The 15924-nt window shown below is 36.7% G+C and overlaps 1 protein-coding gene across 3 annotated transcripts in view; it reads right to left on the bottom strand.

Moving 5' to 3' along the window:
* Positions 1-949: 949 nt before the first annotated feature.
* The window catches only part of CD36 (CD36 molecule (CD36 blood group)), a 38841-nt gene continuing 23866 nt past the window's right edge, over positions 950-15924 (bottom strand). For all 3 annotated transcript variants that reach the window (XM_085298847.1, XM_085298829.1, XM_085298840.1), the window contains exons 4-14: positions 15120-15264; positions 13115-13294; positions 12880-12971; positions 12411-12457; positions 9627-9696; positions 7787-7974; positions 6859-6977; positions 5531-5604; positions 4688-4742; positions 4178-4342; positions 950-3434 (exon numbers count right to left, since the gene is read on the bottom strand). In XM_085298847.1, coding sequence (XP_085154973.1) covers positions 4178-4342; positions 4688-4742; positions 5531-5604; positions 6859-6977; positions 7787-7974; positions 9627-9696; positions 12411-12457; positions 12880-12971; positions 13115-13294; positions 15120-15264 — 1135 coding nt within the window. In that variant the 3' untranslated portion in view covers positions 950-3434. The remainder of the gene's footprint in view (positions 3435-4177; positions 4343-4687; positions 4743-5530; positions 5605-6858; positions 6978-7786; positions 7975-9626; positions 9697-12410; positions 12458-12879; positions 12972-13114; positions 13295-15119; positions 15265-15924) is intronic.

Below are 15924 nucleotides of genomic sequence, written 5' to 3'. Positions count from 1 at the left end.
GGAGGACGGGGCTGCAGAGGATCAGGGACAACTAGTATCCAAAGAGAAGGARGCAGACAGTAGAAAACGCCTGCCAYCTCTTCATAAATGCAGTTTGCACTTGGTAAATGTGAGTCATCTCCTTGTTTTTTCTGGTTGCTGAAGCAAAGCCCTAAACAAATTTTATTAGTTATTAAATTTATTAGTTATTAAATACTGCCAACGTGTACACCTATGAATAAAACAAGTCCCTGCATTGTCTCCTCGCTAAGAGGACAGAAAAAAACATTGTTTTTCTCTTTCAGGGTGTAGYAGCATGTTTATTTTATCCAAACAGACTGTGGTAGGCTTGATGAGAAGAACAGGTTTTAAGAAAGGCTTTGAAAGAGTAATTACAGTTGGAGATCAAGGGCTTCATCAAGCCTCAGCTCACACACCTGCTCTGGGGTGTAGGCATAAGTACGCTGTCAGCTCTTGGGTCAGGTTGCACTTCATCCAGCGGTTTTCACCCGTAAGGTGGGTGGAGAACATGAGGCACGAGAACGTAGCCAGGGCTTCCCTCCCATCCCAACCTGCCGGCCCAGTGCTGCCTGCAGAAATATGTTGCAATACGTTGCTGGATGTGCTCAGGCCTCAGCACCAACACCTTCCATTCAAGGGTACTGAAAGAAGGTCAGAGCTTAGTATCCTGGGATGGCTCCTGAATTGCTTCATTTTAGGCATGCTGGTGCTCAGCTTTGCCCCTAAAGGCACAATTTGCACCTCACTATAATCAAGAATATAACTACTGCATGTCACCAGTGTTTATGATGTATCAGAGAACACAAAAGGTAAGATGGTCTTCTAAGCTATTGGGCAGAGAGTACATCGATACAATGAAGTTATCCATAAACTCATTTATTCRTCAATTTATAGAATCAAACTCTAGGAAAAGAAGACACACCCGAAACACCAAGGAAAGAAATAAAAGTTCAGTATCCAACACWGAAGACTTTATTTGCACTTGGACATGAGAGTTTCAAAAAGAAGATTTTGAGCTTTGCTTTCTTTTTATTGAGTTCATTAAAATTTCTAACTAGCGTTTATCCCACATATAGCTTAACAAATGAAAATAATTAACATCAGCCTTAATAACATGAACTAAGAATATCTGTAACCAATGTTCTGGACAAAAACAAAAAGTGCTAATTATAATTCAAGTGAGGCCTAAGTGCTGAACACAGTTTAATAGTCCAAACCTGCATCGATATCATTGAGATTATACATATGAATAAACTTATCTGTGTGCATGCAAAATTGGGCCCTGAGACATTTAAAATCATGGCCTGACTTGCTGGATCACTGCTGCTGGATCGCTAAATAGCACCAAGCAACCCTAATAGAGCAAACAATGTTTTGGTGACAGCAGATTTCAAGACAACAAACAAGGTTGAAATGCTAGCATATCAAAATCAATGGGACCTTTGCTGTTGTTCCAGTGTAAAAAAAAGACCCTCTACTAAACTCTAGCACAAAAGGCTAGTTTTATTATATTAAAAAAAAAAAAAAAAAAAAAAAAAAAAAAGATGTCAAATCTTGAAGCACAGCAGAGCTCTGCTTGTTTTAACCTAAGAAGAGGTGACTTAATGACTTCAAACAAAACTTTCGTATTTGTCCTCATACTTTCTTGACCAGTCCATAGGCCTCTGGGGATGCCTTAAATTGCATCAAACTGTCCACAGGCTACTGCAGGAGCAGAATATTACATATGACCCCAGCAATGATGTAGAGAAGAGAGATATGGCTTGTTTTTTACTTACTGGCACCATGAGCAATCAAATACATTAGTTCTCTAAATGAGAGCATAGCTTCCCTTCAGTGTAGTGGTTCCTTCATATCTCCTGCCCTCTTTTGCTTTACCTTTCCAGCTTATGTCTGGAAAAAGAATATAATCATGTATCAGACATTGCTTTCAAGAAAAGTCTCTTGGGATTTCTGTGATSCATCAGCTGCAATGCACCATTTTAGGTAGCAACACAGCTCTGTSCACAAGGAACATGGAGTTAAAATCACAACATTTTAATCTCTTGGGCTTCCTTCTCTTTATTTCCAAAGAAGGAAAACACCATTCTAAGTTACCTGGACAAAGATATTGTCCTTTGCTAGCAAGACAAACTTTTCTGTTTTGTCCAGCAATACTGCCAGAAGCCAGGCTATGAGAAGCTGGCCTGAACTTTACAGTTCTTCATTTACAAGACAAAAAGTTTCCAGAATAGATCTTACAAAGTACTCTTTTTCTTAATTCAATGAGTCCACGGGAAAAGGAAACACCCACAATTCTCAAAAACTGTCCCACTACTGATTCCTAAAATATGACAAACAAATTAAATCAAAAAATAAACCATTTACACAAATGGCAATGCTTGCTACCTGCCTGATGCACCTCATTAAACAGATGATTGCACATATTTCCTTGCAGCAGGTAGCTAATCARTGAAGAATGGGTCTACCTGTCTTCCTTTATTTCTTCTACAGCAAGGAGGTGGAATAGTCTGATTTTTGGTCAAAATCATTATCTCAATCTTTACTGTGTATAGAACTCTGGAATATTTTCTCTTGACCTTAAGGGTGATATATCAGATCATTCCCTACAGGAATCCTCGGGCAAAGTGGAGTTAGGGCAGAGCAGAGGTTGTTGGTGAGAGAAGAGCCAGAAAGAGAAGCAGGCAGGAAGCAGCGGAGGAGGTTGGCAGTTAGAAAGTGGCTCGGATTACTAAGCCATGGAGCCAAATGTTCGTGAGCCCCTGTTAACCTGTAAAGGATTAACTTGTAAATATGTGCATTGGCTAGCTCTGCGTAAATATATAAAACAAATATTTTAGTAAGTCTTTTATTAACATCATGTATTACAGTTAGTAACTTTACATAATAAACTTCACATTCAGCACAATTCATATCCCTGAATAGAAGACAGAGAGCACTTCCATTGCAGCAGCCTCCATTCCTTGAAGGAACAGAAAGAAAAACATTGCAATTAGAGCATCTAGAGCACAGCATGAGCTCAACGATGGTGTCATTCCCCAGCCTRTGCTCAGCGGCAGAACATCAGCAAACAACTTTAATTTGTCTTGTAATTCCAGAAGAAAAAAAAGTAGCAAGTTGCATAAATGGCAGGTGGACTGCATCTCAGCTTCAGTCTGCTTGAATGTCACTTAAAATTTGTAACGAAGTTCATATAATAAAAGTTATCTGAAAGTATCATTTCCATGGTGGCCTCTTTAGTGACATCAGAAATGCGGGCCTCTGGAAACATCAGTTTATCTGGGTTAGTGAGTTGGTCTTTCAGAATGGAAAAGCATGTTGAATTCCATAACATGTAGACTTGGTGTGCCTTGGATCATTTCTCTCTGAATTTTAACAAGCTGCTTGGTTGAAATTTCAGTTAAAGATTGTCTACCTCTGAAGTCTTTTTCTACCTGCAATGAAACAAAATCAGAATTTAGCAAGTTATGAGGTAAGTATTCTTCCTAATGAGGTAAGTAGTATTCTTGAAAATGGCTCTTTACTGCGCTATATTTTTTTTCAAAGTAATACTCATGATTCTACACTTCTTTTAAGTCACTCCCCAAAATTTGTTCATTTCAATGAGTGTCAGTGCACTAAGCCACTGCTTGGCTATTCTACCCATTCTAGAACTATATTTAGTCTTAATGGGCTAGGTGAGTCCAGGAGCTGATAAGTCTAATGTGATAGTAATGGAAGACTGAAAGAAAGAATATCCGAGAGACCTTACCTAGCCTACTTACTAAAAATTGCATTTACAGTGGGCTTTCTGACCTCCCAGCCATATGTCCTGGAAGAGCATATAAGTCAGAAGCTGTGTGGCTTCCTGCAGAAGCACTACGGGGCAGGCACTCCTGAACAGTTTGGCTGTCTTGGAGAAAATGTCTATTTTCATCAAGTCACAATGATCACATTGTATTTTTGGAAATTCCCAACAGCCTATTCTGAGTATGTTAATAGCATCCTGAAAGATTAAGGTTGGGAGYTGAATTTGAAAACACTAGCTAGGGTATCTGTATCATTTGCAGTACAACAACTGAAATGGTAACTGCTGAACTTTACTAGCACTTGAAAAACAAGAATAGCTAAGTATATAATGTTTAACTTCTTGAAAACATGAGAAAAAGTTACTGAAAAAATCACCATTACCACTTACTTATTTTAATTTATTTGATCTGCATATGAAATAGGAAACCATGAATGCGAGGAACAGCACAGAACCTGCGATGATTAAAACGATCTGCAGCACACCCAGCATCTGGACCCGATTGGTGACTCTATTTCTGAACATTTCGGCTTTTGCATCCCCAATAACAGCAGACTGAAACAAGAAAACCATTGGTGAGAGGTGAATATGCAAGTCTTCACTCCCAGACACATTCTTGACATGTACATACTATAACATGAGTTTAACTGCCAATTTCTGGGCATCAAGACTGAGAAGGTTAGGTTAGTCCTTTTTTTAATTTCTTTTTTTTAACAGATTTACAAGATTCTCCATATTAACAAGATTAATATCTTGACGATATTAATTTTATATATATATTATATATATAATATTATATATATAATATTATATATATATTATATATTATATATTGTATATATATTTGTTATTATTATATTACTAAAATCTTGAAGATTAATAGGCAGAAAATATACTGACCTCATTTAGCCAGAGAAGAGGAAAAATGTAAGGTTTCTGAACTTTTGATAAAGCTCTGAAATGAGAAAATAAAACAAGTATGACATTATAGTATGGCAAACCTTTAGTCTGGTGCATAGTCCCCGTCTCCATTTAAGCACATCTCCAGTAAYCACATGTCTAATTTCCAGGAAGTACATTTTTAATACAGTTCTGAGTTGGAAATAAAATCCTACAATTAATAGTGGCCATTTTATATATCAGGCAGCTATCTTTTTCTGGCTAGACCTCCATGAGTGGATAGTCAGAGACCAAAGGCCGGACACAGGCGGGTGTTGGTGGGAGGGTCTGATGGTCTGCGCGATGTTCACCTATCAGATGTACAGGAGCCCAACACACACTAAGCCTGTGCATGTAAGTTAACTGAGAAAAGGGAAACTGTTAGCAGATAACAGTTAATAACTTAACAGTTATTAATCTTCCAATAAAATCCGCTCAGAGTGCACATAATTTGTGTCGCTCGTTTAATGTATTACAGAAAATGGATTTTTCCTTCTAGTTTGTYCTAATGACCTCGTTTGAATTTTGTAAGAATGTTGTCTTTAAGTATATGCTTGTGTCTGGTGGGATATCAAATGTGCATTAAAATAGGTGTGCAATAGCTATCACAAGAAGGATTGATCTTTTGTTGAAATTTATATTCTCTAGAAATTCACAATTGAAAGTTTGGCAAAAAAAGTTTAAAAGGCTTTGGAAAARTATTTTCACTCCTTCTTTTCACAGTTACTTCCACCAACACTGCTTTAGACCAATCAGTTGTCTTGGAAAAAGTAGTTAGAAACAAAATACTGAAAGAGTACTTACTCAATTTTTGGTGCAGGCTTCACCAGGAGGTTTACTTGCAGCCTTTTGGCAAATTGTAATGTAAAACCAGTGATCTAAGGATAGAAAGAAAACAAACTACATTGTTTTAAATTTGGTGAATTGGAGACATAAGCCTAAAATATGGACTGTGTCAAAAAGCATTGTAGTACTTATTCTTATGCTTCTGAGAGTTATATTTTCATGAAATTTGTATGTTTCAAAGGGTGTTTCATTCTTCCTAGAGGTTATGATCTTTTGGATTTACTGTAGTAGATTTTGTAATTGGCAAATTAATAGTGAAGATATTAATCCTGAGAAATGGTATATCAGTCCTGAAATGTTTCATATAAATATATCAGTTTCAAACAAAAAAAAAAAGAAAATTTCATATCAGAACAAAAGTTAATATTTTTAAATGTGATTTCCAAGCATTTTAAAATAATAGGGTCATCTTCTTCATCTACTTCTTTCCCCCTCTTCCCTCYGAAAAATAACAAGACACAGGGCCTTGCTTGAATATTTCAGCCCAGGTTTAGCAAATTTGGGTTGATATCTTTATTCTAAATGACGTGAAACAAAGACTTGAATTCACATTTCCTCACTAAAAGTAGATAACTGTTACATTATATGACTGAAAAAAATATTTTGTAAAAAATTCTAAATTTTATTTTTTCATGCCGATTCAGAGTAAAATAAAAATTTGAAACCTTAAAATTCATAATACTATTCAGACAACTCTGATTAGCACACTAAAAGCAAGCATGTGAATCACTGGAACAGAAGTAAAAGTAAAACTCATTCATTTTGGGAGCTCCGTTTGACAGCCTGAGTTAGGTCTGTTCTAGAAGCAGACAAGAAGTTGCACTTCAGAATTCTAGTTATTTTCTTGGAAATAAACTGATGTATATTTATTTCCTTTAGTTCGGTTGTGATAATAATTACACCAAAATTGCTACTTATGGAAATGAAAGAAAACATAAAATATAGAAGGAAGAGTGAAGCTTTGGTAGAAAAGAAGGTCCTTAAGGTATCTGAAAATCACAGATTAATGTCATATCACAGGTTAAAGCTTTTCAGAATCCATTTAATCCAGTGTTACCAATGAGTAAAAATCTAAATTTATTTTCCAAACTTTGAAGTTCAGAATAAGACAGAGTTCTGCTCTTAAGTTTCTGCTGCTAAGAGCTAAATACCTTTGTGAGCAAGTCTTGAAAAAGAAAGTATGAAAATACAGAATCCTTTGTTCATCGCTTTGTTARAAGATTTACTCTACTAAATTTAAGCATGTCTAGTTTGCTGARTTGCAAGTATTGAATATTTGGACTCACCGGCTCTATGTCTAAAAATGTCTCATGCTCCTTCTCATTTGGGCTCAGGCCTTCAACATTGTGCAATATAGAATCACTTGCATGAAGAAAATGTGGAAGAGAAATAAACACTGGTCTTCCTGTTTAAAAAAAGGCAGATATAAACTTATTTGAATCATTAAGCCTTGTTTCATGTACATCTTCTGAAGCCTTTTCCCATGCAAACATATTTCACTATAAAGACATAAAAAAAATCTGATAAAACTGTCAATAGACTAAACAAAAGAAGATTTGAGAGCTTCTATGATTCTACTGGCATGAAGAAAATTTGCATGGCGAAATAGGTTGTCATTGCAAATACTATTTGTCTGTCTACACTGTGGAGCTGGAAGTGCTTCCATTTTCACTCTGAGGTGAGAATGAGACCTTCACTATTTTCCCCAATTTTCATGGTCTTGTTTCAGAAGGATGAAGGACAGAAGGGAACTCATGCTGCCCACTCTGCACCAAACTCAGACTGTGTAAGTGTTCAGCTTATTATAGCTGCGCAGAATTAAGCCAACAGTGTCTCAGCCATGTGTGTATGGTTAATACACTGTGTGTGAGAATTAGCAGGAATGACATGGGCAGTGACCATCTCTGGCTTTTAAGCAGTAGCAAAGGAAGCCCTCCCCTTTCCTTTCTATTTGTATATTCCTACGATTTCAGTATACCATCTCTAATATCATGATTTTTTTTTTTTCACAGCACTATGTAAAATGGAARTTCTATAGACCTCATTTGGGGAATGAGGCTACAGAAAAGGGAAAGATTTCACAGGCAATCTATAGAAGAATGTATAGATAAATACAAGTGGCYGGGGCCTTAGAGTAACTAACACCTCAGTGCAGGACAGGTGTTTTCTCCCTAGACGGATGTCTTGTTCGGCAGTACCGTGTCACTACTATACCTGCTTTGCAGGCACTGATGTCTAGGACTCCGGCTAATGTGCAGTTCTCCGAAATGGTGTAGTCTGTACAGAAGCAGTAATTATCTCCAACTTCAACAGGCGATGCAAACGCTTCACGGGGAACTGTGAAACGGTACAGCGGGATCCCTTTCACATTCTGCTTGCTCTGGAAAACTCCATAGATCGATCTAAATAAAAAAGAGGATAAATGYGTCGCAGTCATTTGGATTACAAATCCGAATCCATGGTAACACTCCTTAAGGATCCTCTGACTGTCTTTCTCTTAAAGTAAAATAAGGACTCCGGAGACCCAAAGAGCAGCTCCCTTCACACTGTTCACAGTAGTTTGCAGAGGTACTCCTCTGTAATGGAGAGTTATTCTATGCTTACACAAAAAGATATACAAGGACAGATAAGTACATCAATACACAAAAAGGAAGAGAAAAATATTTATATTAATAAATAATATATAGTAAACTAATAAACTAATCAACAGCACTTTTCTTTACAGACTGCTTCAACCACTGTTGTTATGAAATGTTTGCACTTTTTAGGACTGTGTTATAAGTTCTTATTAAAATAAATCACCTCTGTTACAGCTTTTTTTTACTGAACAGATAATGGCAATCTAAGCTTTATGGTGGAGATAGTGTACTGGGTATAACCCTATAGCTCATTCCATTGCATTTGAATCAGAATACCATTTAACCTTCTTTTTGCCAAATTATTTTCATCTAGTGGATAGATGTGGCTGTTATACACTAATGTAACCTGCGCAGCAATGTTTGTATAATAGCTAAGAAAAACAAGCATTCTAGGTCTTGGAGTATAATCAAAATAATTTTCCATGAACCATTTAAGAGCAAAACTTTGGGAGACTGTTACTGTTCCTCTTTATTCTTTAGTAATTGTGAAAAGTAAATGGCCAAAAGTATCTCACAAACACTGTCAAACAGATCTGAAGACATAGAATTTCTTTGTAGTTAGAGAAATGCCCTCCAGTTTGGGGGTCCAATTACTTCACAAATAAAAAACTTCATGTAAAAAACTCTGATCTTTAAAAATAAACTTTTCAAAGCAAATGGTCCACCTTAAACCTAGTCAAAAGGAAGCAGATATTTCCAGAAAGCAAAACAAATAAAGTGGTTGAACCTCTGTAAGTAAATATACTCTGATGCACTTTCGATCTTCTAACACTACTTTCACTGAGTTCACTGGAGAACTCAGGGACACTGAATAGCCACAGTAGAAGAAGCAGCCTGAAAAAATCCTTCAGTATGGGATGTCTGTTTGTAAATACATAAAAATAAAATATACAAAAATATCCTGAGAAAGCAATTTTGAGTATGTAGCAGTTGTGAGTTCTGTTTTGTATAGACGATATTCTACTGAAATCCCCAGGACGGGCTTAGCTGCTTCCTGCTTTATCTATTCCTAGAGGTAAGTTGCATTCTCAGACCAAATAAGGCAGGTTTTAAGCCAGGTCCTGGTCTTGGAAGAAGTTCAAGACTTTGAGCACGGTGGACCTTGATGTCTTTCATAGGTCTGCACCAGCTCRCACCATTGTCTCACTCTGTGAAGTTAGGAGAGGTATTCTTGATTCACACATCTGTAAATAGCTGAAATAGTATGCACTGTAAAAAACTTGCTACTTGACACAAATAAAAGTGGAAGAATCAGGCACTAAATCATGAGCATAGCTCATTAATTTATTAGTGTTTAGGTGAAACATTTCTGCTGAAATGCCTCAGGCAGAGCTACTGCAGCAACCCTCTGAAACTAAAGAGCATTTTGGTGGCACACACAGGGATGCAYGTATAGCAGTAAGGGAACAGCGTACCTGCAAATATCAGAGGAGAAGAAGCGCAGTACCTGATCCTTCTGAACAAATGGGGGAAATGATGCCCCATCTGTGAAAAAAATAAAATAACAGCTTGAAAGTAATTCTCGTTACAAGATAAGATTTAATTATAGTTCAATGTTCAGCTATAACTTTCCCATACAGCTACAAAAAAGATAAACAAAACATTCATAGAATAAATATTTACATAAGTTATTGCATAGTGACGGGTACTCCACACTGCCTTTTCTTTGGAGACAGGCCAAGTTGTGGCCACTAATTTTTTCATTGATGTGAAGCCACATGATCATGCCAATTAAAATTAGAGGATACAAAAAACAATCCTATTTAGCAGAAGTCCTATTTCTTGTTACCATTGCTTCAGATTTATGCAGTCTAGAGGTTTAAAACCTTTCTAAAGATGGAGTTCATTTGGAGTCATGGCACTCAGAACCTCTAAGGAACATAGCTTTAGTCTTCAAAACTGCATATTTAATGCACTTTTTTTTTTTTTTTTTTTTTTTTTTTTTTTTAAAATCTTTTTTTTTTTTTTTTTTTTTTTTTTTTTTTTTTTTTTTTTTGCACCAAAGACTGCTCAGCTGAAGCTGTTCTTTGTTAAGCATAGATCCTTTCTATAGTTAGAGCAAGTTCATCTCATCCCATGGTAGATGGACAAAATAGGTCAGAGGAATAACACTTTGGTGAGAGCTTTCCTCTACTCTATGTGTAAAAAGACACATAGCTAGTTCAGATGGGTATTTCTTCATTTCACGCATCTAGAGTTAGGGAAGAAGAGTCTGGGCAATTCTCCCAAAACAAGGCATTGCAATAAACCTCTAACCATTGAATTTGTTACTTCTTGTTACAATACTTGTTTAGTTTCTTAGTCAGCAGCCATAAACAAGGAATCAAAAACATCTGTGATATCTTTGAATCAAGCTGGCAAGAGTGAGAAAGACGAATTACACACTGCTGCCTGCTCACAGATGAGGGAAGCATTTTGTGTTAAAGAAGATCCAAGATCATCCTAGAGATGCGCTCTATTTCTGAATCATGGCACACTTGGAAACTTTGCAAATGTTGACTCATTTCAAGCCCAAGAATACTGTTTGATCTTATGATCTAGTTATTTGCTTTAGTACAGTACTGGAAAACATTCTCCCCTTCAGCATGAAAGTTCACAGGATACGAAGGAACTCTGGCATGTATTTRAAAGACATCATAAAAGTCTCTAAACACATGTTGGTTGTCTCATCAGAAGTCACACTGAATGGTTGTGTAAGGCATGTAACAACTCTGTATTTTACTGTACTAGAGCACTTAGTCTAGTTATCTGAATGTGTTTATTCCATCAGCTGTGGAAGAAGAAAAAGCTGACAGTGATTCAGGGACCATAAAAAAGAAGAAAAATCCCAGAACCTAAGAAAATATTCCCTCATACAAAAATATTTATGTAGTAAAGGAGCTAAACTTTCCTGATTCACAGTCTTCTAGAAACTCAAATTCTTGTGAAGTATTTGAAATAACTCAAAATCACTTGTCATGTGCTCTGGGTTWTAAGGAGAATGATCTCTGCTAGTGAAAAAAATACAGCAAGAATAAACCTGACACTGTTTGTTTTCATGTTCTCATATCRATGGCCTGCTGGGAAGAGGTTTTCATGTAAGCTAAGTTGCTCAAAGTTTCTTGTGTCCTCTATTGTTTTTTCCAGGAAAAAGTCCCATAAGTTTCTCTTCTCAATCTTCTGCTGTCTCTTCTATCTCTTTTATAAGATCTCCTTTTTCCACTCTGGACATTGTACCTCTACCTCACTTTTAGCTTTTCCTTACAAAATAGTAAATCATAGAGATATTTTAAATGATCATCCAATGTCCAAGGTCCTTTGCTGCTTATTTTTGACCAAATGAATTAGTGGCTTCTTCTGAATCTCATTCAGCTAAACACCTCATAGAGAGATATGCTAGGCACATCTTTAAATATAGTTCTGCCCTTTTCTGTGTGACTCAGAGCTCACAGTCTCTACTGTCTCTGCCTGTGAGACTATCATTAGTGTGAAAACCTCCTCCGTGACATCAAGAAAAAAAAATCACGTTGAATAAATATACCCTTTGAACAGATCGACTGTTTTCATATTCATTGTAAAGGCAGATTTAAAAATGTTCTCTCTAGTTCATTGATTCCAGACTAATCTACACCTCTTTTCCCTCCCTTTTTGTCTGGTACTAGTCTCCAAATCAGACTGTCTGGGAGTTTTTTCCCTTGCCACCTCAATTTCTGCAGCGCATTAACTCTCCCTGACGTCTCACATCTTAAGAAAAACTTTGTGTTGGGCACATTATGATGCTCTTAATTTTATTCTTCAACAGTGAAAGTGAATTTACAGTATTGCAAGGCAGAGATAGCTTTCAACTTCTATACCAAATTAAAGGAATCTTATATTATAACTTGCAGACAACTAAAAGAAAGAGAGAAGTGGATTCTTTTCTGGTGTGTCTTCCTGTGTACAGTAGCTGAAAAGCGTGTGTGTGTGTGTGTGTGTGTGTGTGTATAAATATGTATGTATGTATATGTATATATATATTATATAATGTATAACAGCTATATCTATAAAGTAATACATTCCTATGCATAAGCAGTATGTATATATACATATTTATATAAACATTTAACAGGCAGCATGTAGAACTCTACGTACATTGAAAAGCCCAGGCCAATAAACTTGATAATTGTCCCCTGCAATATCAAGAAATGTGTTGAAATATTAACAAGCTTTAATAGCCTCACCTGTGCCATTAACCATGTCACAGTGACCTTGCCAGTAGGAAAGATTCCTTTAAAATTAAAAAGAAAAATATGTTATGCTACATGTAGTATATTACACCATGTAAGCCTTTTGTACTGCTAAGCCTCACTGTAATATAGGCTTGATTCATCAGCAAAGTGATGTTAATTTATATGTTCAGATAAATTATATGATGTCTTCGAATAGGGTAAAAGGGATCCAGCTGCTTAAATATGCAAAACTGAAGCAGTTATTTATATCAAAGAATCAATAATTGTCTTAGATCCAAGCTCAAAACAGAATCATGAATAGCTAAAAAGGAGAGGTGGTTTTGCTGCTCCTGGGGCTTGATGCAGCATTCCCTGGAATTGCTGGAGATTTTCCACTTAACTATAGCTGTTAGTGAAACAAGCCTTAAAAGACATGTTTTTAAAATATGTGCATTTTTTCATATATACAATGCTATTATACCTTTTGTTCTTATACGTGTCAATTATTGCTGTTTTGCTTATATCTTCTTTCCCAGTAAAAACTTTATAAAGTCCGTCATATGTCCCGTTATACTGTAACAGAGACAAGAAGAAAGAATAACAGACATAGTAATACAAGGGATTTTTGTAAGATTTCTCTTCTTAACAGCAGTTGTCTGAATCTTTATTCACAGAACAGTAAGTGAAGGCTTTCCGTCCTCAGCGGTTTCGCTTACCGGATAGAAGACTCCCAGGACGGGGTTCAAGGGGAAGGGGACTTTGCTCAGGAAAGGATCTTTGTATCCCCACAGGATTTCTTTCACTGTTCTATTCTGCAGCATGGATGACTTAGAAGATTTAATCCAAGTGTTTAATAGTAGTTGTATGAAAGTGTTTGTGTACAGGGCCGGTGCAGCCTACAATAGCAACAAAACTAATGATTAGTACATAAAATTTCTACTTGTGCTTTGGATCAAAAATACAGACACTGACCCAAGGAATCGCTGGCAAAGTTGGTAATTAAAGCTGAATTCTAGATTTGAAGTTCACTTTAAGTTAAATTTCCACTTAAAATAGACCCTCTTTAATGAAACAATTAGCATATTTATATAAAAACAGACAATTTGTCATTATTATTTACAYGAGGTCACTATATCATTCTTAATCTCTTTGCACCTCAAGTCTCTATTGTATAATAAAGATTGTAAAAGTTCTAGTTTTCTGCCTTTTCTCTATCACATCCATGTCACGTACTTCAGATTCACTCACACTATATATGTGTATTACAAATATATGGGCCTTGTTATTTATTGACTGTAGTTCATATTTTCTATGGTGATAAAATCATACCATAAAACAATACGACYGCATTCTGCATAGAACTGATTAAGTGTAGACTCTTCATTATTTTTTTTTCAGAAAGAATACATTTTTTTGTGGCAAGCATCCTTTTTTTTCTGGACAGTTTTAATTATAAATAAAAGATACACTTTTCCAATTTCAACAAGGAAGAATGTGGCAATTGACCAGCATTAATTGTAATGAACATTTGCAGAGATGGTAACACAAAACTAAGTCCTTAAAATCACTGAATAGCTTGTGGAAAGCAAACTGGAATTATCTGCTTTGGCCTGTCTGGTGAAGCAGGAAGTGGTAACAATTTTGATAAGTAAATTTGTGTAAAAACAAGCGATACTCTTAAAATAAGGGCCAGCCCAGGCCCTTTAGTAGACTCTCAGTTTGTGTTTAGCGCTATAGAGAGGAATTGGAGAGCTGGAGCCAGCCAGAAGGTGAAATTAAGCAAGACATAGTTGAGCTCTCTGTTGATCCTCTCTTTTTTTTCCCCCCGCCTCTGTTTACCCATGAATCTTTCATTCTTATCTGAACTTGAACCCAGAGTAAGCAGAAATCATGGATAAGGCAAGATTATGAGATAGAAGAGAAGTAGGTTCAGTCTCTTTAGGGCTAAGAAAGTGTGAAAGATCTCTCTCTTGGTTCTTCTGTGGTGTACTGACTACAAGGTWATGATATAAAAAGTGAGGTCTGCTTCTGCTTTGAAGTCAGTGTCGTTCTGTGAGCAAGGCAGGGCCTMTCTGGGAATTCGGGCTTATCTGAGGGACACATAAATGCACAYATCTACAGTGAAAAAAAGGCACAGTCCTGCTTAGATGGGATCTACTGAGCTTTACTTTAAAAGACTAAGATCTCAGTAGGAGAAGATGGCTCAGGGACATSCACTGCAGTGGTGCTAATTGACACCTCTGCTAGAAGCTGTGGCAGTGAGGCCATGCACAGGCTGAGCGTGGGATTCAACAGGGGCTCCACTCCAACGCAGGACTGAAGATACTAAGACTATGGCAACCCTGCTTCATGCTGTTTATGCTCTATCTTAGATAAGCAGGGACTCCATCTACAAACTCTTGATTCATTCCCATGCTAAAATTGACTAGAAGAATGCCTTGGGATATATCCCATCCAAGCTGATGACTTTGGTACTGTTGACATTAAATTCAATTTTCATTTGTAATTAAGGTGGTTGACATTACCCTAGGAGCATAAGAAAAACATGAAGTAACTGCAACGTATTCTCAGAATGAGGGTTTTTTTATGAACACAGTGATAAAACTGTCTTCAGCATAGATGACACTTGTGTCCCCTAATACCAGCTAACTGGTGCTTTCTTCTCTTTTTCCTACAGGATATCAGCATTCAAATTTGGATTAGTTTCATTTCTTTACTTACAACAACAGCAAGGTTAAGGCATGTAACGGTATCATTTTCTGTCCCAACAGACATATCAGGTTCAAAACGAGCAGTATTAGGCAACATGTAGGATATTGTGCCATCAGGATTTTCAGTGATATTTTCCTTAGGTAAATATCGCACCCTTGAAATGAAAAAATAAATCATAGAATATATTTAACATTTTGTTTTAAAGTCAACAGATAACTTTTTTGTAATGTTGATGAATATTTTTGAAGAAGACTGTTGAGTATTTTATGACCATTAATCACACTGAAAAAACTTTAAGCTCCTCACAGTGAACATTTTTGAAAATATTTTTTGTGTGAAATATTTTTTTGCAAATATTTCTTTACTGCCTAATAGAAATTCCTTCATGATACTGAAATATCAACAAATATTTCCTTTTACCTTTCATTTCATAGAATCATAGAATCAGTAAGGTTGGAAGGGACCTCTGGAGATCAACTAGTCCAACCTCCCTGCTCAAGCAGGGTCACCTAGACCATGTTAGACAGGGCTGCATCCAAGCGGGCCTTGAAGATCTCCAGAGAAGGAGACTCCACAACCTCTCTCGGCAGCCTGTGCCAGGGCTCCATCACTCTCTCAGAGAAGAAATTCCCCCTCACATTAAGGCAGAACTTCCTGTGCTTCAGTTTCTGCCCATTGCCTCTTGTCCTGCCACATGGGACAACTGAAAAGAGTTTGTCCTTGTCCCCTTGACACCCTCCCTTCAGGKACTTGTACACATTGATCAGATCCCCCCTCAGTCTTCTCTTCCCCAGGCTGAAGAGGCCCAGCTCTC

This window comes from Rhea americana, unplaced genomic scaffold (genome assembly GCF_003343005.1).
Source record: "Rhea americana isolate MKP2758 unplaced genomic scaffold, rheAme1 scaffold_1, whole genome shotgun sequence".
Lineage (NCBI taxonomy): Eukaryota > Metazoa > Chordata > Aves > Rheiformes > Rheidae > Rhea > Rhea americana.
This window is presented reverse-complemented; position numbering and strand designations above follow the sequence as displayed.